Raw genomic sequence first — 21710 nt, 5'->3', positions numbered from 1 at the left:
TGCTACCTTGTCCAAAAAAAAAACATTCTAAAACATTTTTTTTAAAACATTGACTAATTCATTTTACAGTATCTTAAAAAAAAAAAAAAATTAAAAACATAATTTAGTGACAGAAAAATACGTTTAAAGGTTTTTTTTTTTTTTACGTATTTAAAAGTAAGGATGACGTATGATTTCTAAATGACCCGGATAATCTTGTTCTGCAGACTGTCGTAGTCAGTCAATTCTCATGATGCAGCGATCAACACAACGCGGAACAACAAACAAGAGCCAATCAACATGCGGACGCTCCAATCCCGCTTGGGTTTAGCAAACGAGATCCTTCAAGTTGCATTCGTAAGTACACAAGTTTATGAGCCCTCATTTATGCATGCAGTAAATGTGTCATGCAATTTAGTAGAACTCGAATTGATATATCCAAAGCTAATTTAAATATACTCGCACGCTTTCCTTATTAACAGAAATGTATGAAACAATCATCCGTTGCCCTGTCGGACAGAGCGGAGACACAGGCTAATTAACTAATGTTTAATTAACTACTTGATAATGTTAATGACTAATTAACTACTTAGTCGACCTTGGTTGTTATTAATTGCATCACGCGCTGCTCTGTGTCATGCATGTGCTCCTTTTCAAAGTTTTGTATCGGTTTAGTTCGCAGTTGGATTGGTGTTTTTGAGAGAACTTATGTTTGGCTGTAGATTTGTGAATGTCGGTCAGATCCATGTCACCGAAATCATGATGACTGATGCACAGAGAAGCACGAGGAGCTGCAGAGGTCAGACTTCCTTCATTTAAAAAAAGTCATTAAACTGGATTAAATCGTATTTGGAAAATCTAGTTTGAAATGGTTTAAGGCGATTTTGGGATATGGAGCTGATTTCTAGTTAGCCTAAGATGGAATAAGGCATAAGCTGGTTATTAGCAGGTTGCCAGCTGGTTCCACAAACCAGCTTGACCAGCGATTTGTTTGCTGTAAAACCTGACATATGAAAGAATAGTCAGAAAAATCTTTGAAATGCAAAGATTTGCATTTTGACACTATTTTAAAAAATCGCCCCCCGAAAAAAACGGTTTGCAAATATTTTTTATCATGACACACCAGCACCAGGCTTTTATGGCTCATATAGAGCTCACACTCCAGGGTAAGCATGATTTCACCAAGTACAACATGTTCCTGGATCGACATTACAATCAACCAATCAGAATTGAGGGATAAGTTTTCAAGAAATGTCAGTGTTAGGCTTACAATCAGGGTTTGATGCTTCTACACCCTTGTTATTCACCTATCACCTACCTAGCTTGTATCATATTTGATCATCACACTTTAACATCCTTTTTTTTTTTTTTTTTAACAATGGATATGGATAATTTCAGTTTCTTCTGTCCAGTAAATGTGCATCTTGAAATATTACTAACAAAATAAAAGTTATTCTTACATTTACTTCCATAAAGATAAATGTATCACGACCTGTAATTGGGCATTGTCAAAATTATACTAAAAGGCCTCTTTCTTGCTAAAGAATTATGAATTATCAGTCAGAGGACAGAAGGCATGTATTAGACTGTGTACAAGAGGTTTTTCTGCAAAGTTTTGATCATGTTGATAATTTAGAAGCCTTAGAATTTAGGTTTAAGGTGGTCTGCTAGCTTGGACCAGCAAATAACCACTTTGGACCTAAAAACCAGCTACTATCCAACTGATTAATAAGTCCTGATTTGTCTTGCTCCTGGTTACAGGTTTGAAGAATGAAGATGGGTATGAAATTTCCATTCCCTTTGAGGATAATAGCCTGGATGAGTCTGGTTTCTGTAATCAAAATGACCACACCTTCGATGGTATTAACTTCAGCCAACTTGTAACATGTTTATCACAATTGAGATCTACACTGTAGTATGTTTCAATGCTTCTGCAGAGTCGGCCTCAGGCCAGATTCCTCCTTGCAGTCCATACCTTCTGATTACCAGCCTCCGAGCACAACTGCAGATTTCTCTGGAAAAAAACTCCTGGCTGCAAAAACGCATCGAAGATCTGGAGGAGGAGAGGGACTTCCTGCGCTGCCAACTTGACAGATTCATTTTCACCACCAAAAATCAGGAGAGCATTGGCATGATTGGAAAAGGTAGCTTTAGATTGTACTTGTGCAATGTAGTGTCTTGTAATGTAATAATCTAATTGTATAAAGTGTTATCTTTATTTAATTTAAGAAACGGAAGCAGAAGCTGAGCCTCAACCCACCACTCAGAAGCAGCCCACCAATCTGAAGCCACCCCCCCGAAAAACATCCATTCCTTCTCCATCACCCATGATGACACGTTCTGGAAAAATCCCTACATGCAACCAGAAGCGCAGCAGAAAAACCAGCTAATTAGCTTTTATTTTGTTTTTAGACCTACTTTTTTTTTTTTCTTCTAAATCAGTGTATCCCCCGAAAAACATCCATTCCTTCTCCATCACCCATGATGACACGTTCTGGAAAAATCCCTACATGCAACCAGAAGCGCAGCAGAAAAACCAGCTAATTAGCTTTTATTTTGTTTTTAGACCTACTTTTTTTTTTTTTCTTCTAAATCAGTGTATGTTCAATTAAAATAAAAAATCAGTTGCACCAATCTCACTATTGCTAACTGCTTTGTCTATAACGGTATTATTTTTATATGTTTGAAATTATATTGTAGTTTTTAAGATTTTAAAATTAGATTTTATTTTTAGATTATCATATTTTAATTTTAAAGTAAATTTTGTTGTGTGTGTGTTTTTCATAATTAAAAAAAAAGTGTGTGTGTATATATATATATATATATATATATATATATCTCAAATCTTTAGTTTAGTTTTAGTTATTTTAGTGCTTTAATTTAAACTAAAAAATGTCACCATGGCAACTACCTGCATATTTTTAAATATTTTTATTTCAGTTAATTTTTTTTTTTTTTCAAGTAATGAGAATTTGTATTTTTTTATGATTTTAGTCTAAGTTTAGTCAACACTAATAACCCTGTAAGAAAAACTGATCTGCAAAGATAAATTTGTTTCAATTATAAAGTGTTGTTGTTTTTTTGTAACATTTCGTTATTCACCTCAGATCAAGAAGAGGAGCAGGTGATTGAGGAGGAAGAGTATAGAGCGGAGGAAGACTATGTGGAAGAGGAGCAAGTTTTTACAGATGATGATGACGATGAGACCGAGCGTAATAGCACACGTAAGTGTCGTTCAGGCAGGCAGAATAGCCAGGCGAGGGTGAAAAGACGACGTGTTTTCCGTATCGCGCGAAGCATGGAAAGACAAAGAGGTGAGATTTTATTTATTTATTTTTTTAAATTTCAGCTTTTATATATTTCAAAGCAACTTCCTATATTTAATTATTGCAATTTTGTTTGTAGTTAAAGACCCTGCAGGTGTTCTGCTTCGCTACAATAAGATCCTTGTGACCTATCAGAAGTTGAAGAGCATGTCTAGAGCATTCCAGGTCCACGGGGTTGACCGAAACACTGTCGCCTCCACCACTCCTATCGCTGAAATGCTTTTGGTTGCTCCTGAGAAGGTATCTGAAGTTGGTGAGTTTGATTCCTCCAAGGAAAAACTTCTGGATTATGCAAGACGCTGCTATAAAGCTCTTGACGAGGACGCTCATGCTAAGGTGCAGTCCTTGAAGAAGAACAACCTCTTGCTGCCCATTTCATACAGGTTCAGACGCTACATTTCCACAAATGTATTCCTTTTTTTGGGGGGCCTTTTCTTTTATGGGCTTTTTATTTTTTTATGTTTTTTTTTTTCCTACCTCCAATTCTAGATCTACACATTTGGAGTGAAAAACTGTTCAAATCCCAACTCTGTGCCAACTCTGTTAATAATTGACAAAGTGTGTAGATTCCAAGAATGGCATGTTGACCAAACATTTGAACAAATACTGTACAGTTTTGAAAGTTAAAGAGAAAACATTTATTTGGGTAAATAAATAAAGGGAGAAGAACAATTGTGAGATAAACAGTCAGTCACTGTATATGAAGGGTTACCTGTCCTTATTTTGTATATATGCTTGCGTTTCTTATTGTAAAGTTTGGAAACTCACTCCTTCAATATAAGCGACTTTGTCTTGTTTGTGTTCATAAGTTGGGGATCATGCAAGACACCACTTTTCTTTAGTATCCTGACCCTTGTCATCACATTTGGACGATATATGTCAGGCTAAAGATTATTGAATAAAAATAAAGATCACAGCTTGCTCCCATCTAAAAGCAAGAAAAGAAATTGTTCAGAGTTTCTAAACTTCTTTCTAAATTTGCTATCAAATAATAAAGGAGCAACTTGTTCTTTGATTAGTGGCCTTGGCTATAACAATCTGCAGTTATTTCCATGCAAAACGTAGTGAGAGAAACCCAAAGAACAAAGAGTAGTAGTTGATGGGTTCATCTGTTTATCATTGAAATCACTTGGTTTGAAGTGTAATGCTGTGTTATTAAATGACTGTGGCACACCAGTGTGGTGTTATACTGATAAATCATATTAGATTTCACAATTGAGCATTACAAAAAAAAAAAATACAAGCCCTTTCCTTATTTGTAATATGGGACTACTTAAGCACTGTTTTTTTTTTTTTTTTTGTGATTGACAAAAGGGAAAATAAATATAAAAGTAAAAGTCCAATCTTTGAGATTGTTTGCTTATTTAAAATATTATTTATGAGACAATGTTGTTCAACACGTTCCTTTAGTAGTTTATGGTATGCCTGTAGAAGATTAAATGTAATATTAAAACAGTGTTTATACATTGCAACGTCAGTTTAAAGGCTTGAATGACATTTTTGTTATTGTGATCATGTATTATTTTTCTTATTATTACTATTCATTTCAAAACTGTACCTTGCTGTTATTAAACATATCTCCAACACAGTATGAAAGAGCGTTCAGTCATTTTTTAAATAGGAAATTTCACGTCTAATCTAAAATAAGCAAAGATAAAATGACTTGTGGATGAAGAGTGGGTAGAAATGGACAAACTCTTCCCTCCAGGCCTGTAGGGGACGCACTGCGCCAAAGCTCTTATTCGGAGTGTTTTTTGGTGTGAAGAAACGATCGGCGCATCCACCAACGCGGAGTAAGTGGTTAGCCTTTTTGGCCGAGACGGGCTAGATTTCAGCACGGTTAATAGTGACAAAGAATAACATGTGACTGTCAGGGAATATATCTAAAGAGCAAATAATTACATATAAGCGATTTAATCATCTATTTTGCCGACGCGAACCTTTTATTTACCTGCATCCTGCACTGGTCGGAGTTAGCATTAGCAGCTAACAATCCTCTGAAGCAAAGCGTTTATTTCGGTCTGAGCGAATTTACGTGTCTCGAAAACTATATGCTGGTGTTACATTCTAAAACATCTCTGTTTTTGTAGTCCGCCCCTTTAAATAGCGTGTGACTGAGAAAGCTTTCTATATTTGAAAGTGCGTGTTAACGGAAGTTTCTGCTTCAGATCAAAACGCCAGGATGTCTGATTTTGATGAATTTGAGAGACAGCTTTCTGAAAACAAGCAAGGTAAGTATAAATGTGCACTACTGACTGCAATGAACCGTAATCGCTTGCGTAACATTGTCATAACAGAACATGGTGTCTGTTGTCAGTATAAATAGTCACATATTGATCGACGGTAATGAAACTCATTCAGCACTTTAAGTATACTGGTTGTTTATGCTTAACCTATAAAGAAAAGAGATCTAGGACGTTGTAAATATGCATAAACATTTGATAATTGGCATTTTTGATATTTACTGACTGGATACTTATTTAATTTATGCACAGTTGTTTGGATAAAGGTGTCAACAAAAGCTCAATGTACTTCTAATAAGTCATATATTGTTATAATGTTCTGTAGTCACAATTAATTCTTTAAAAACATGCCTCTACAATAAGTGCTGAGAGAGTTTTATGTTTGATACCTCAGCTCACTTTACTTTTTTTGTGTTAATGGTCCTAGAAATTACATGCCATTTAAAGCTTTGACTTTTTTGTCCTACATGATCAGCTTGTAACTATAGACACCGTATTGTTATCAGATCACCTGTCATTAGTGACACATTCTGTTTGGAGGACTTGTAATACGTTTGCGATAAGTTGCTATAACTTCCTGTGTGCCTCCAGTTCACACCATTTATTCTGTTGTTTTCCTGTTTATTATTGTGAAGCTGCTTTGAAGCAAAATATATTGTATAAAGCCCTATATAAATAAAAGTGATTTGACTTTACCTCTCTCATTCTCTTCTGCGCAGGTGACAGTCTAAACGGTCATGGTGGGTATCCCAGAATGAGGTGTAGAAAATCATGTATAACCTGTCTCCTTCCTTTCCATCTAATCTTCCTTTTTTCCTCTAGATACTCACTGTGACAACTGCATAATATTGTGCCAGATTTCTGTATGTTCTTTAAATCTGCAGCTGGAATGTTTTTTTTTTCTTCTTCTTTTTCCTATTTATTTCCTTACTCCTGTTTGCTTCAGCAACCTGCAACTTTGTCTCATGTTTTTCATGTCTTCATTCTGTCTTAGAGCGGGACAAAGAGAACCGGCACCGGCGACGCAGCCCATCACGCAGCCGCAGCCGAGAGAGGAAAAGGAGAAGCAAAGAGAGGAGAAGCAGGGAACGCCGCAGTGACAGCAAAGACCGCCGCCATAGACGCAGGTGAGAGTTGTTGTCATGTTTTAACATGACTGTCATCATTGTAAAAGGCTCCTCAATCAGGATCTCCAGCACAGTGTAAGAGCTTTAGGCCGGTTGATGTAAATGCATATTTAAACATCTGACTTTCTGCTAGTTATTGAAGCCTTTCTAGCAGAATAAAATCTTATTGTTGAGCCCTGTTGTAATAGATGCTGTAAATACAATATGAATCACTTCATGCCTCTAATGTAAAACTGAAGTAGTGCACAGTAATCAAGAATAAAGCAAGTTACGCAGTAAAAAAAATGAGTCCTGCTCTTAAACCTCAACCAGTTGTTTTATAGACGTGGTTTAAGCTACTGCAAAGTAGCTACATGTCAAACCCTGTTCTTAAATGTCATTTCAGTGATCATACTCAGAACCATCCCCAAGAAAATGTCAGGTAATACTGCTGATGAGCTGACCCAGTTATTATTATAAATTATTATTATTATTTTTTTTTACATCTTACAAATCCAAGTGTTGTGATTTTTGAAGCCATTTGTCAGATGAATTAGTACTCTCATTTCTGTGTTAAACGCATAGTTCACCCAAAATGAATATTTGCTAAAACAAATTTCCCCACCATCAGGACATGTTGAACAAGATGTAGATGAGTTTTTCATCATCAAAATTTCATCATTTTGATAAATTTAGCGTGACAGCATTACTTGCTCACCAGTGGATCCTCTGCAGTGAATGGGTGCCGTCAGAATGAGAGTCCAAACAGCTGATAAAAACATCACAATAATCCTCAAGTAATCTACATCACTCCAGTCCATCAATTAACATAATGTGAATTGAAAAGCGTTGCTTCGGGCTCAAATATGAGTCCTCTATCCATAATATTGCTTTCTCCAGTGAAAATGGTTTCTCATCTGAATCAGGAGAGCAATATGCACAGATCACGCAATGTTTAAAAACGAAAACAGTCCAAAACAAATATGTCGGTGGATTTTGATGTGAGAGAACAACAGGGGTTGGTCTTTTCAGTGGAGGAAGCATTATTATAGACTATATTTTGGCCAGCAGCGAAAGTTTAACGTTAAAACAGCTTAATAATAGATTTGTTTCTTACAAACACACAGCTTTTTGCTTTGACAGATATTGTTGGTTGAATGGAGTTGTGTGGATTACTCGTGAATTGTTGTTAGGTTTATATCAGCTGTTTGGACACTCATTCTGACGGCACCCATTCACTGCAGAGGATCCATAGGTGAGCAAGTAATGTAATGCTAAATTTCCCAAAATCTGTTCAGATAAAGAAACAAACTCATTTATATCTTGGATGGCCTGAGGGCGAGTAAATTTAAGCCAATTTACATTTTTGGGTGAACTGTTCTTTTAAAAGCCTTCTCTATGTGTGGTATTATTATGTTAGGTAAAATATTTTTAAACCGTACTAATTGTAACAGTTGTAGTTTATTATTATGAAGTTTTTTTATTGTTCATAATAATTGAACATAATAATTGAATAAATTTGTTTTTAATTTCTCTGCTTTTCTCAAGGATTTTAAGGGATAATATAAAATATAATAAAATGTCCTAGCTCTGTCAGATAAAAGTTAGTAATCATCATATTCTTGAACATTTAATATACCAGTTAGATGCAAATGAATTAACTTCAATTCTTTTCTTTTTCTCTCTGCCTTTCTGTAAATCAGCCGTTCTCCTCAACGGGAGAAAAAGAAGATCAAAATTAAGAAGTACTGGGATGTACCGCCTCCTGGCTTTGAGCATATTACACCCATGCAGTACAAGGCAATGCAAGGTGAGGGACGTGGCATAAATCACTACCTTGTATCCACTCATTTTATTCACTAAGTAGAGGTGTGTTATACTGGTTGAAACGATGCACAGAAATGTGTAGAAAGTTTTATTGCTATATGAATTTGAAACTCATATCATCCACCCCTGTCACTAAATCTTATTTATTCTCTCTCTTGCTTTCGGTTTATTTATTTATTTTGGTTCAGGTCAATACAAACATCTCTTGATAATGACAATAGCATTTAATCATTAATTTTCTGTTGTTAATGCAGTTATTTTCTCTCTCTCCCTCAGCTGCTGGTCAGATCCCCGCTACCGCTTTGCTGCCCACCATGACGCCAGACGGCCTGGCAGTAACGCCAACCCCAGTGCCCGTAGTGGGCAGTCAGATGACTCGCCAGGCTCGCAGACTTTACGTTGGCAACATCCCATTTGGCATCACAGAGGTGTTAAATGAACATTATTCACATACTAGAATTACTCTGCAGGGCTTTGGAGAACAGATCCACATAGAGAACGCTGGCTCAATTAGATGTATTATGCATTAGCATATTGTATATTTATTTGTGCATTCTCATTTCCTCTATTTTTACATTTAGATTACACTTGCCATCATCTAACGCTCACTTCAATTTAATCTTTAAAAACACTAATAATTTATTGACATCATTAAATGTACTGTTTCGAAAATCTAATTTAATACAAAAAGTGTGTTTTTTCTTATTTATTTAGACAAACCATAAATAGTGTACACTTTAATCGGTGCATCCCTTATAACATTATGAATGTCCTTGCATTATATAACAAACTCAAAACTTTTTCCATGGCTTACTTAACACTCTTCTTCATCAGGAATCTATGATGGACTTCTTCAATGCCCAGATGAGACTCGGTGGTCTAACTCAGGCCCCAGGAAACCCTATCCTCGCTGTCCAGATTAACCAGGACAAGAACTTTGCTTTCCTTGAGGTGGGAATTGCCTGTATACACTGACAGAGGCTTATATTTCTAATGAATAGGTAAGCTGGTTTCCTTACAATTTTCCTCCTATCAATTCTTCAGTTCCGATCGGTGGATGAGACCACGCAGGCCATGGCATTTGATGGCATCATCTTCCAGGGGCAGAGTTTAAAGATTCGCCGGCCACATGACTATCAGCCGTTACCTGGCATGAGTGAGAACCCCAGCGTATATGTCCCGGGTACGCACACTTTAAGAATTTCACTTCTTAATCTGAGATCTCAGATCACAACAAACATGACATTGATTATAAATGGCTTCAGCATACATTTGTATTACGTTCTCATTTCCAGGTGAATGGATTTTATTTAAACTTGGCCCTAAGAAAATTAGCCTGTTCCCACACTGTTATTTCTTTTCTCTTCATTTCAACCCTCTCATTTTAGTCTTTCAGTTAGGGCTGCACGATTAATTGAAATTAAATCGCGATTAGGCAGAAGCTGCGATTGCCATGTGTATCTTTCAGTGAGGCACGGTTCTGTGATCAGCAGTAAATCTCCATCCGAAGGCCAGAGGGCGCTCTCGCGCGGAAACTCCAAATACACCTCGCAGAAGAAGCCCAGGAAATGCTTATAGCAGTTGCTGAATAAACAGAAGATTTAACTGCTTTCATTAATTCAACGTGACTAAAACACATGACTACAACAATATGGTTTATCTGAGTTCGTCTTATTATAATTTTATTATAATAAAGTATATAATAATGTAATGCTAATCGACATAGTCTTTATCACTGCTTAGAATACTATGTAATATGTTGCGTGCCTTATTCTGTGTAAGAAGCCGCATCATCTCACAGAAGGATTTATTTCAAACACTCGACTGACGTTATGAAGTGAGTTTGGAGTAAAAACATGTTATTAAATGTAGTATTTTCACGTGCTTTCAGATGTAGCAGCATTTACTACACAGAGCCGTAGTTCACTGACGAGCTATGCAAACAGCTTTCATAATCGCAGAACGATTTCATAATCGATTTATTTCAAACACTCGACTGACGTTATGAAGTGAGTTTGGAGTAAAAACATGTTATTAAATGTAATATTTTCACGTGCTTTCAGATGGAGCAGCATTTACTACACAGAGCCGTAGTTCACTGACAAGCTACGCAAACAGCTTTCATAATCGTAGAAGGATTTCATAATCGCGCGATTAAATCGTCTGCTATTATGAACGCGATTTTGTGTAGCTTGTCAGTGAACTACGGCTCTGTGTAGTAAACACTGCTCCATCTGATAGCACGTGCTGGAGATTTACTACTAATCACAGAACCGGCTTTACTGACAAGATACACATGACAATCGCATTCGATTAATCGTGCAGCCCTACTTTCAGTCTATGATTCTCTTCCTTTTCTTCTGTCAGTCAGTTGTCTGTTAATGACTGTTCTCCATCTGCTCCACAGGTGTGGTGTCCACTGTTGTACCAGACACTATTCACAAGCTTTTCATTGGTGGTTTGCCAAACTATCTCAATGACGACCAGGTTGGTTACAAATGGTTTCTGGTAGAAAGTCTATATAACACGTTATATATAAAAACTAAACCAGTAGTTTTTGACCAGGGCCCATTAAGGGGCTTTAGGAAACTTTCAACGGGGCCTCAAGATGATTTAAAAGAAGATAAAGCAAGCTTTAATATAAGCTAAAACAGCTTAGGCATCAGGAAATTTCTTATTTTAATTCACCCCTTCAACAACTGTATTTTTCTTTGGAAAACCAAGATTCCCATGGTTTTGGAAAACCTGGATATGTGAAGTAGCCTGATTTTTATAATGTGATTTGTAGACCTGGAAATGGTCATGGTAATTAATAAAATATTAAAACACCACGGGCATTTTTATAATGAATATACATTTTTCTTGAGTACATTTTTTTGAAATCCTTACTCTTAATTCTTGTCCAGTAAATCATAAAAAAAGTCATGGGGCCTTCAAATTTTGTTGTGGACAATGTGGGGCCTTGGGGTCAAAAAGGTTGAGAATCACTGAACTAAACTGCACAAAAAAATGAGTAAGTGATATTGAAATAATGAGCTAGTTGGATAGATTGCATTATTCCTAAACACCTTAAGAACTAACAGTAATATGTGGTAAAGTTTGCCCAGCTTTGTGCTTGTCTTGGGTATGTGTAGCTATTCACGCTCTGCATGTCCTTTTGAAGGATCCCCACATGAAAATGAGCAGCAAGGGTTAATTATTTAAAAGGTCCCTAATTTCTGTCTGACTTTTAACAGTTTGTATGGCACATTTCAGCACAGATTGTTTATGACAACAAGGTCATGCATGCATAATTGACACAAAAGCAAACTCACAGCAGAAAATGGTCATGGAAACTTGTTTTGTCCAGCTTTTATTAGGTGTGATGTAGCCGTTTGAATTTGTTTTATGTCCTCAGGTTAAAGAGTTGTTGACCTCTTTTGGACCTCTCAAAGCCTTCAATTTGGTTAAGGACACTGCTACCGGCCTCTCAAAGGGCTATGCTTTCTGTGAATATGTGGATGTTAACATCAATGATCAAGTGAGTTGGCATGGCTAGATTTTCCACGGTATCCATGGATTTTAACATCCTTTGGCCCACTTTAACAAAGTTCATCCGTTAATATTTTTTTTCCAGGCTATTGCAGGACTGAATGGTATGCAGTTAGCAGATAAGAAGCTGCTGGTTCAGAGGGCAAGTGTAGGAGCCAAGAATGCCACAATGGTGAGCATGGAATTCAACTTAAAATATTTTGTTCCTCCTGCTCAAAAGTTTGTGGTCAGTAAGATATTTTTGTTTTTGAAAGTCTCTTATGGTCACACATTTTTATGAAAACCTTTTTTTTTTTTTTTTTTGAATTCTTTGATAAATAGAGTTTTTAAAAAATGTTTATTTGAAATAGAAGTATTTGTAACAATATAAATGTCTGATTTATTTCAAACACTCGACTGACGTTATGAAGTGAGTTTGGAGTAAAAACATGTTATTAAATGTAATATTTTCACGTGCTTTCAGATGGAGCAGCATTTACTACACAGAGCCGTAGTTCACTGACAAGCTACGCAAACAGCTTTCATAATCGTAGAAGGATTTCATAATCGCGCGATTAAATCGTCTGCTATTATGAACGCGATTTTGTGTAGCTTGTCAGTGAACTACGGCTCTGTGTAGTAAACACTGCTCCATCTGATAGCACGTGCTGGAGATTTACTACTAATCACAGAACCGGCTTTACTGACAAGATACACATGACAATCGCATTCGATTAATCGTGCAGCCCTACTTTCAGTCTATGATTCTCTTCCTTTTCTTCTGTCAGTCAGTTGTCTGTTAATGACTGTTCTCCATCTGCTCCACAGGTGTGGTGTCCACTGTTGTACCAGACACTATTCACAAGCTTTTCATTGGTGGTTTGCCAAACTATCTCAATGACGACCAGGTTGGTTACAAATGGTTTCTGGTAGAAAGTCTATATAACACGTATATTATGTCAAAGCGTATTTTAGCTACTTTTATCAAGACTTTTTAGATAAGAGCCTAATGAAAATGACCATGAAAACTCAGTTACCTTTTATTGTAAAAAAATTATAGTTTGTATGGCACATTTCAGCACAGATTGTTTATGACAACAAGGTCATGCATGCATAATTGACACAAAAGCAAACTCACAGCAGAAAATGGTCATGGAAACTTGTTTTGTCCAGCTTTTATTAGGTGTGATGTAGCCGTTTGAATTTGTTTTATGTCCTCAGGTTAAAGAGTTGTTGACCTCTTTTGGACCTCTCAAAGCCTTCAATTTGGTTAAGGACACTGCTACCGGCCTCTCAAAGGGCTATGCTTTCTGTGAATATGTGGATGTTAACATCAATGATCAAGTGAGTTGGCATGGCTAGATTTTCCACGGTATCCATGGATTTTAACATCCTTTGGCCCACTTTAACAAAGTTCATCCGTTAATATTTTTTTTCCAGGCTATTGCAGGACTGAATGGTATGCAGTTAGCAGATAAGAAGCTGCTGGTTCAGAGGGCAAGTGTAGGAGCCAAGAATGCCACAATGGTGAGCATGGAATTCAACTTAAAATATTTTGTTCCTCCTGCTCAAAAGTTTGTGGTCAGTAAGATATTTTTGTTTTTGAAAGTCTCTTATGGTCACACATTTTTATGAAAACCTTTTTTTTTTTTTTTTTGAATTCTTTGATAAATAGAGTTTTTAAAAAATGTTTATTTGAAATAGAAGTATTTGTAACAATATAAATGTCTTTACTGTCACTTTTGAACAATTTAATGAATCTCTTCTGAATAAAGTTTTAATTTCCTTAAAAAAAAATTTAAAAAAAACGTACTGACCCAAAACATTTGAACAGTCGGAACAGTAGCGTATATATTCTTGTTCTCATCTGTGCATGTTGTTCCAAAAAAAAGTCTTTAATCAAAGTCTAGGCGGCACTTCCTAGGAAAAACCTTAATGCATAAGCTCATTATTTTAAATGGTATAAATAGTTTCTCAAGCTGTCTCTTTTTTTCCCTTTCACTAACTTTTTGTAGACAAGTATAAATGAGACTCCAGTGACACTGCAAGTGCCGGGGATGATGACGAACCCCATGGGGCAGATGGGCGGTATTCCCACTGAGGTCCTGTGCCTGATGAACATGGTGGCTCCAGAGGAGCTCCTGGATGATGAGGAATACGAGGAGATAGTGGAGGACGTCAGGGATGAATGCTCCAAATACGGCCAGGTCAAGAGCATAGAGATTCCCCGGCCTGTCGATGGCCTTGAGGTCCCCGGAACCGGCAAGGTAAGCCTTACCAAACCAGCTCAAGTGATGGATGGGGGGCCATGGGCTTGGGGTCAAACTCTGCCGTTCTTCAGTCCTTACGTAGGTGCTGATTAAAGCACTTCGACTTCGAACCCTCCAGCAATGAACATCTGGTAGCGCTACACTAACATACACAAACCAGCTCACGATCTGTTTTATTTTTCCAGATCTTTGTGGAGTTCACAACTGTTTTCGACTCCCAGAAAGCCATGCAGGCCTTAACGGGAAGAAAGTTCGCCAACAGGGTGGTGGTGACCAAGTACTGCGATCCAGATGCTTACCACCGCCGAGACTTCTGGTAGAGGAAGAGATCAAGAAAAATAGGATGGAGTAGCAGCTTTGCGATAACTCCTAAAAAGAGAGAGAAATTGAGGCAGAGATAACGAAAGGGGGAACATTTTTTTTGTACTCTTTAAAAAAGCCAAAAGGCAAATGGTTTTGTTTTGTTTTGTTTTGAGATGATTTGTGAACAATTATGGGAGGGCTTTTGCTTTCGTTTGTATTTTAAGAACATTAGCGGGAGATATTCTGTTATACTGATTATACTTAATCTGTTAATAAAATTACTGTTTTTTTAATTGTATACTGAAACAAATGATGTAAAATTGTGACCATCAGAGAAGACGAAAGAACTATTTGTACTCGACTAAATGTGGAGATGTGTTCATATTAGACAGATAATTCAAAGATGTCATCTTTCGGTCCCTTACCTTGATTTTATCTCTTTTTATTTCTCATTTGAATTGTATCCCACTGTGACAGATCTTTTTTTGAAAGTCATTCGTCTTCTCTGTTGGCCAACTCACCACGTCTCCCTCCCATTTTGTAGCTTTTTGCAGTTCATATCTCCAGGTATTAGACTGTCCCAGTTTTGTCTGGTTTTGTTCTTAAACTTGGTCTCTTCCATACATATCTCCAGCCCATTTGACGGTGATGACATTTGTCAAGTGTGGCACCTTTTCTGTATGTGTGATGTGTTTTTTTTTCTTCTTCTAAATATAATAGGCAACTTTTGATAATAAAACTCTTGGAAGTATGATCAGTTGTGAATCTGTCTGTCTGGTTGTCATTGATTTGCGGGACAACTCATGCTACTCTGTTAAGAAGCAATATGTAGCATTTTTGTACTTTATTTTTGGTCGGTCACATGATTACTTTCTAAACTGAACCAATATTTTCTTCATCTTTGGGTCTAAATATACATATTTATTCCCTCTGCACATCATCCTTTGAATATATTTATGTTGCTTATTTTTTCTTAACAGTACAGCACTATCAGACTTACATATTTGCTGATTTATTAAAATAGTACTATGACAATTTAGTGACTGCTAATACCTGAAATAAGTAGATTGAAATAATACACTCATGTGCCACAAGTGTCTATAATCAATGACAGATTTTCGAATGTTTCCCATTTAAGGACTATTTAGTGTTACCTTTTCCAAAGCCACTGAAGTTGATTTGGTTGTGAAGGTCGTAATTGCTTCATCATAGTGTAACTTTTAGCTTCTGTTATAGGAGATCAGATTGAACTGGGATTTATTGAGATGCCGTGGAGGGACTGTTTTGAACTGGTTTTATGAAGTCTTCTGTGAATCTGAACCAAAGTTAATCACTTCTTTTTCCCTTTCTTTCTCTATGTAAAGTTAAAGGGTTTGTTATGGCCGCTTTTTTTTTTACTAGTGTTTTCCTATTTAAGCCAGTTTTTATGTTGTGTTGTTGATTTAAATCTACTCTAATCATGTTTATTGTGGTTTCAACATCAAGGAGTGTTAACAAGCGTGTTTGGTAGAAAGCTGAATAGGCCTATTGTGTGTTTTTATGTCAGCTCGGGCAATTGTGTTCATAGTGTGGTGATATGTCTGTTTCTGTCTCATTGAGCAAGTTTGGTATGATTTTCTTATGCAAACAGTAGTAAAATGCTTTTACAACAATCAACAGTCTTTTAATAGTTTTCTTTTTTTTTTGAGCATTTAAAAAGCACCAAACAGCATCCTATCTGAGAAAGTTGTTTATTTTTTCAAATGATTTCAAGATCTAGTCATAACAGCAGAGCATAAATCATCGGCAAATGAAAGTGTGCTGGATTGTCTATATACACTTCTCTTAAAGGGTTTTATTGGTTTGTCTTATTTCATCCCTCAAAAATACTCAAGTACTTGAAGAGAAGTGTTTAGTGTTATTTATATACTATTATAGTATTTATAAATCTTTTGAATTGACTTAGTATTTTTTTCATCTAAGTTTTAATAATTGTCTTTTTTCCCCTCCAGTCTAATTTTCTCATTTCTGTTTGTATTTTCCTTTAGCTTTATTTAAATAACAAAAAAAATAATAATAAAACAAAATAAAATAAAAAAGTTTTAGTTATACTGTTGAAGATTTGAAAAATGTCAAAGTGTTTGGTTTGTATAATTACTATGTCATTCTTTGCTGTTTATATACTAACATTAGGTAAAGACTATTTAGGTTAATTTTGCATGTCAGAGGAACCTGGGGGGTATTCCAAAAAGCAGGTTATGTGACATACCCTGGTATGTTTGAGGATAAGAGAGCGGATAACCTCAGCTTTCGGTTCCAAAATCGGAGGCTACTTTCATGTCTAAATTCTAAATCAAAATACATATCTGATATGACTTAATATATAATTAGCATCAAACAAACAATATAATTAATATTCTCAAGGATTAAAGATTAAACGGAAAAAAAATAAAAATGATTGCACAACCATCGATTAGGTGGCGATATGCACTAAGCATGTAAACGACCATTGAACAGAAGAAGAAGAAAGAAACAGTAGACGTCACAGTTACGTCACTTGGAGCTGCGCGCGCATAGTGGTTGCAGAAAAACACTGTATAATATATACAATATAATATATAATATATATATATATATATATATATATATGTGTGTTAGTTGTTAGTAAGTTGAGTGAACATACTTCCGGACGCGTTTTTGGAACCACATACCTCGAGTAAGCAAGGTTTGGGGTTAATCAACCGAAAGTTCAGGGTTTAGCTGACGGTAAGTTAACCGTGCTTTCTGGAATACACCCCTGGTGTGTTACTAATTAATGACAGTTAAGAGAAGGTGGTTACTACTCAACATCTGATGTACTAATCAGCTGGACTTCATTTAAAATTAAAGTTAAATATATTTGGAGTGATCTTTTTGACTAAATATTCTTGCATTCATTAAAGCGGATCTAATGTAGTGAAGTTTACATTCTATTCACTTTTGTGCACTATAGTAGATGCATAAAACCAAAAATTCAGTTCATCCTTGCAGTCATGATTGATACTTTTGAATAACTGAGCACCTACAAATGTTGGTCTAAATGATGAAGGCTTATGTTTATAACTTTTTTACAGGTTTTTCCAGTTTCATGAGCTTTCATATTCCCAAATCCCATCTGTTACCCAAGCAATCTGGTTGACAAGCATCACTGCACTGATGGACAGATGGTGAGCAGCATCTTAGATTCTAAAACTTGCAAAACACTGTGAAATGGGTTGGTGCACACCTCAGGACCCTCAACATCTGGCAACATGCAGGTTTCTGATGACAGCGACTCGGAGGTGGAGTTTGGACCTTCCCACAAGGTACGCCTATGGCCCTATGATTTCCGCGATGTGGAAAACACGGATGGAATTGCGGAATCCAGTCAACGGAATTTACTGTATAACGCGGAATGTCACGGAATTTGTCAAAGTTTGGATGAATTAATCAAAGGAAGGTCATTACACTTAAATCGTGATATGGACTAGTATCTGTTCTGTGTTCTGTGTCTGTATGAATCATAGTCTATGGTCTGAATGAATGTCACGCGGTTTTGTTTACTACACACTTACTGAAGCGTCAGCATCTGCCTTCTCACTAAATAGGACATAAATACATGAACAACATCCCCAGAACTGCTCTGAAAGTCAAAAATATATAGTTTCTGCCGGAAATGTATTACTATTGTTCAGTAGAATGTACGTACAACTACTAGTACTAAAATTATTAAGGAATAATCACAATATTCCATGTTTTAATTTTAATTGTAAATCCACTTTGTTTGCCAGAAAATAAAGTGTTTAATTTTCATTAATTAAAAGATAAATGAAATTAATGTTATGCCTTCATTCGATAACCAGAAAAATTAAAATACACAACGCAGAATTTCTAAAGAAAAATAATAATTTGATAAGGCTATAAATAAAAGTAGTTTTTATGCATTCAAATAATAAGACATATTAAAACACAGAATTTGGTAACAGTAAACAAGTTGAAAAAAATAGAACATTTCATAAGACCCTAAACATGTAATTTTTGTTAAACTTTTTAATAGATTTGATGTTGAATTGTATACGTTTCATTATTTAATTAGACGTGCTTTTGATTAATACAATTTAATTTTAACCATTTAAAAAGGAGGAGAAAATTTTAAATGGAAAAAAAAAACAGAATCCAAAAAAAATTACATTTGGAATTTAAAAAAAATGGAATTTGGGAAAAAATCAAACGTATTTCATAGGGCCCTAGCATAGTTATTTATTTATTGTGGTGATTTGAAGGTTGTGTCAAAGTTGTTGTTCTAGTCTAGTAGATAAATAGCTGTATTCTGTACGTTTTTATTCGTGTACGATAATTTTCTTCCAAATACGATCATTTTGAGCTTCTGGTACGATACTTGGACATTTCCAATCTGGCAACACTTACAACAACCATCACTCGCTATGCACGGAAGCTGTCAAGCACTGCGTTTAGATTGACAGCTTCTCTTATCCAACGAGAGAAAAGCACTGATGGCTGTTACCCAATGGCGTCTCAGTGGGCGGGGCCACAAGCATCCAGCGCACCAGCGGAGGAGGTGTTCCTGGCGGCCATCTTTGAAGTGAGAAGTGATTGTTTGGCGAATAGAAATAATAGGAAATAAAAATATAGCGTGAGAAGTTGGGGAATTGTGGTGGAACTGAAGAGGATATTAAGAGGGAGAGTGAAACTCAGGAAAATCAGGTAAAACATCCTCGCAGCGTGGGAGCGTCACTCCAATTACGTGCTGCTTTTTTTTTCCTTTCCAATTTGTATCCCAGCCAAAAAAGCTCGAGCCGGTCGCGTTTACTACAGGCTCGAGCGCTGCTTGCTGGAACCCAGCTTTCTAACTCCTCTGAAGTGTTAATATTATCGCATCAGTGTCTCAGCATGTAGAAAAAGTAGAGTGCATGCAAATTAAGTTGGGTAGGAGAATATAAAAGAAGCCACATGCCTGGAAAGACGGTGGCAGTCTCTGGTTTCATATTCCTGACATATTATTTAGTAGAACCCAGCTTGCTCTAAATGAGATTTTATCACCCGGACTGTGAGATCTGTTTTTTTTAAGGTTTACTCTAAACTGATGGAGGCTCAGCTCTCAAACTGCCAGCTGTTGTGTTTGCACGCGCTACATTGTTGCGAGAACTCGAATGGATGCGCGAGACTGTGTCAGAGAATTTTGATTGACATGCTGCTGCTGTCATCCTGACTGTTTATATTTTATATGATGATCAGGACTTTGGTGAATGAATAGCAATTTGTGATGCACTATTAGCTTTCTGTTTTAATCACACATTAACTACCTAGTCTTTATTGAAGTGCATGGATTTATGAAATCGTGTCTTCGTTGTGGCAAATGAGGCTGATGCATCTTGCTCAGTTGTGTGTGGACGGTGTAGTCACAAATCTGTCTGATAAAATAGTTAGTTGATATCTGCTGTTTCATTATTTAATTTTACATTGTTGTCTAATTTGTTATACCTTTCAAATGTGTATTTGCATTGCATGTTTTCACTGACCAGGAGCAGGTTAAGTCAAAAGGCAATTATGTTGGTATTTTGACAACAACCAAATCCATCTCTGACTATATGCAGTGTAACTAGTCTTAGCTTTGACAGTGTAGTACCAGAGACATTTGTGTGTGATAGTCCTTTAAAAGGGCCTGAAGGGGCTATTTAATCAATCATTTATAAATGCAGGCTTCAAAGTATGCTTCTTGCTGTCATGTGCCTTTACATCAAGAGCTTGTTTATTTACTGAAGAAACATAAACAACCTTCCTACAAAACTCCAGGTCTTACAATCTCTGCATCATAACTGGTCTTCAATTTATAGTAGTTCCTTCAAAAAATGACAATTTTCTGAAAATGTACTCACTCTCCGGTCATCTAGAATGTAGATGAGTTTTATAAAAGTATCACAATATCCATGTGACGTGAAAATCTGTGTATAAGATATGTGTATAAGAATAAGAACCCCCAAAAGCTCCCCGGAGGCCACAGCAATATGGCTGCCCACTGCTCCGGGTGTGTGTTCACGGTGTGTGTGCACTTGGATGGGTTAAATGCAGAGCACAAATTCTGAGTATGGATCACCATACTTGGCCACACGTCACTTCACTTCATTCTGACGGCACCCATTTAATGTAGAGGATCTATTGGTGAACAAATGATGTAAGGCTAAATTTCTCCAAATCCATCTTGAATGGCCCGAGGGAAAGTAACCTTTCAGCATTTTAGAGTGAATTATTCATTTAACAAGCAATTCTTGTTAGGGATGCGCCGATCCGATATTCATATCGGGTATCGGCTCCGATAGTGCCATTTTTCTCGTATCGGTCAGAGAGAGCTGATCCAAATCCGAGATTTTATTTTTCTTTTTTTCCCGATTGTGCGAATTATTCTGTGTTACTTCTGAAGCCATACGATAGCTTAATGTGAGCTACATATGAATATTTAAGTCCTTACATTAAAGTTCACACAAACTCTTTTCTCCGCTGTGGCTGTCAGTCATTCGTTCAGCCTTTAAACCCTGGTCGCATTCGGTTACGACAGTTTGGTAAAGCTCTCTCCAAGATCATTCTGTGTTCCCATTATACTTGATTTGTAAATACATGTCTATGATTTTGCAAAAAGGACTGTATCTTCTTGCCGGAGTTTAATGTTGTTTTGTTACTTGCTACCGGGTGTCTGTGAGAACAAAACACGGGCGTAGAAAAGACTAAATTGTTTTTAACGTGCACAGTAACTGAAATTTAAAACTGTTAAAAGAAAGGCTCAATAACTGTTGCACAGATATAATACACTACGCATCAATTTCTCTTCCCTTTGTGCTTTGCAGTTTTTAACACGAAGCGCTTACAATGTGCGCATCCGGTGTGCAGAATGATGCGCTTGAAGCAACATTACAATGTGCGCATCCGGTGTGCAGAATGATGTGCTTGAAGCAACATGGAGTCACAGCCTGCACACCGGATGCGCACATTGTAAACGCTTCGTGTTAAAAACTGCAAAGCACAAAGGGAAGAGAAATTGATGCGTAGTGTATTATATCTGTGCAACAGTTATTGAGCCTTTCTTTTAACAGTTTTAAATTTCAGTTACTGTGCACGTTAAAAACAATTTATAGT

The 21710-nt window shown here is 36.5% G+C and overlaps 3 protein-coding genes across 8 annotated transcripts in view; all 3 read left to right on the top strand.

Annotated features, from left to right (window-relative positions):
• Window positions 1-604: 604 nt before the first annotated feature.
• Window positions 605-4896, top strand: LOC107656610 (coiled-coil domain-containing protein 106-like). Its single transcript, XM_016444513.1, has 6 exons — window positions 605-778; window positions 1741-1839; window positions 1917-2123; window positions 2209-2368; window positions 3082-3293; window positions 3385-4896. The coding sequence occupies exons 1-6, from the start codon at window positions 688-690 to the stop codon at window positions 3792-3794; spliced, it is 1179 nt and encodes a 392-aa protein (XP_016299999.1). The 5' UTR covers window positions 605-687; the 3' UTR covers window positions 3795-4896.
• A 117-nt stretch (window positions 4897-5013) lies between these two features.
• On the top strand, window positions 5014-15329 carry u2af2b (U2 small nuclear RNA auxiliary factor 2b). Of its 3 annotated transcripts, none has more exons than XM_016444510.1 (14): window positions 5014-5098; window positions 5474-5536; window positions 6268-6288; window positions 6543-6675; window positions 7061-7096; window positions 8358-8464; window positions 8758-8909; window positions 9316-9432; window positions 9526-9664; window positions 10889-10968; window positions 11879-12001; window positions 12098-12184; window positions 14007-14258; window positions 14447-15329. In XM_016444510.1, the coding sequence occupies exons 2-14, from the start codon at window positions 5488-5490 to the stop codon at window positions 14579-14581; spliced, it is 1431 nt and encodes a 476-aa protein (XP_016299996.1). In that variant the 5' UTR covers window positions 5014-5098; window positions 5474-5487; the 3' UTR covers window positions 14582-15329. The 3 variants fall into 3 exon arrangements, with proteins under 3 accessions (XP_016299996.1, XP_016299998.1, XP_016299997.1); XM_016444511.1 differs by having other exon boundaries at window positions 5057-5144; XM_016444512.1 differs by lacking the exon at window positions 7061-7096.
• Window positions 15330-19102: 3773 nt separating this feature from the next.
• Window positions 19103-21710, top strand: part of cnot3b (CCR4-NOT transcription complex, subunit 3b) — a 25247-nt gene continuing 22639 nt past the window's right edge. For 2 of the 4 annotated variants that reach the window (XM_016444508.1, XM_016444507.1), the window contains exon 1: window positions 19103-19277. The gene's annotated coding sequence lies outside the window, so the exon portion shown is untranslated. Of the gene's footprint in view, window positions 19287-21710 lie in introns of all 4 variants that reach the window. The other 2 variants (XM_016444506.1, XM_016444505.1) reach the window with 1 other exon arrangement.

This window comes from Sinocyclocheilus anshuiensis, unplaced genomic scaffold (genome assembly GCF_001515605.1).
Source record: "Sinocyclocheilus anshuiensis isolate Anshui unplaced genomic scaffold, SAMN03320099.WGS_v1.1 scaffold1393, whole genome shotgun sequence".
NCBI classification, from domain to species: domain Eukaryota; kingdom Metazoa; phylum Chordata; class Actinopteri; order Cypriniformes; family Cyprinidae; genus Sinocyclocheilus; species Sinocyclocheilus anshuiensis.
Note: the sequence above shows the minus strand (reverse complement) of the source record. Positions and strands in the feature narration are given on the sequence as shown.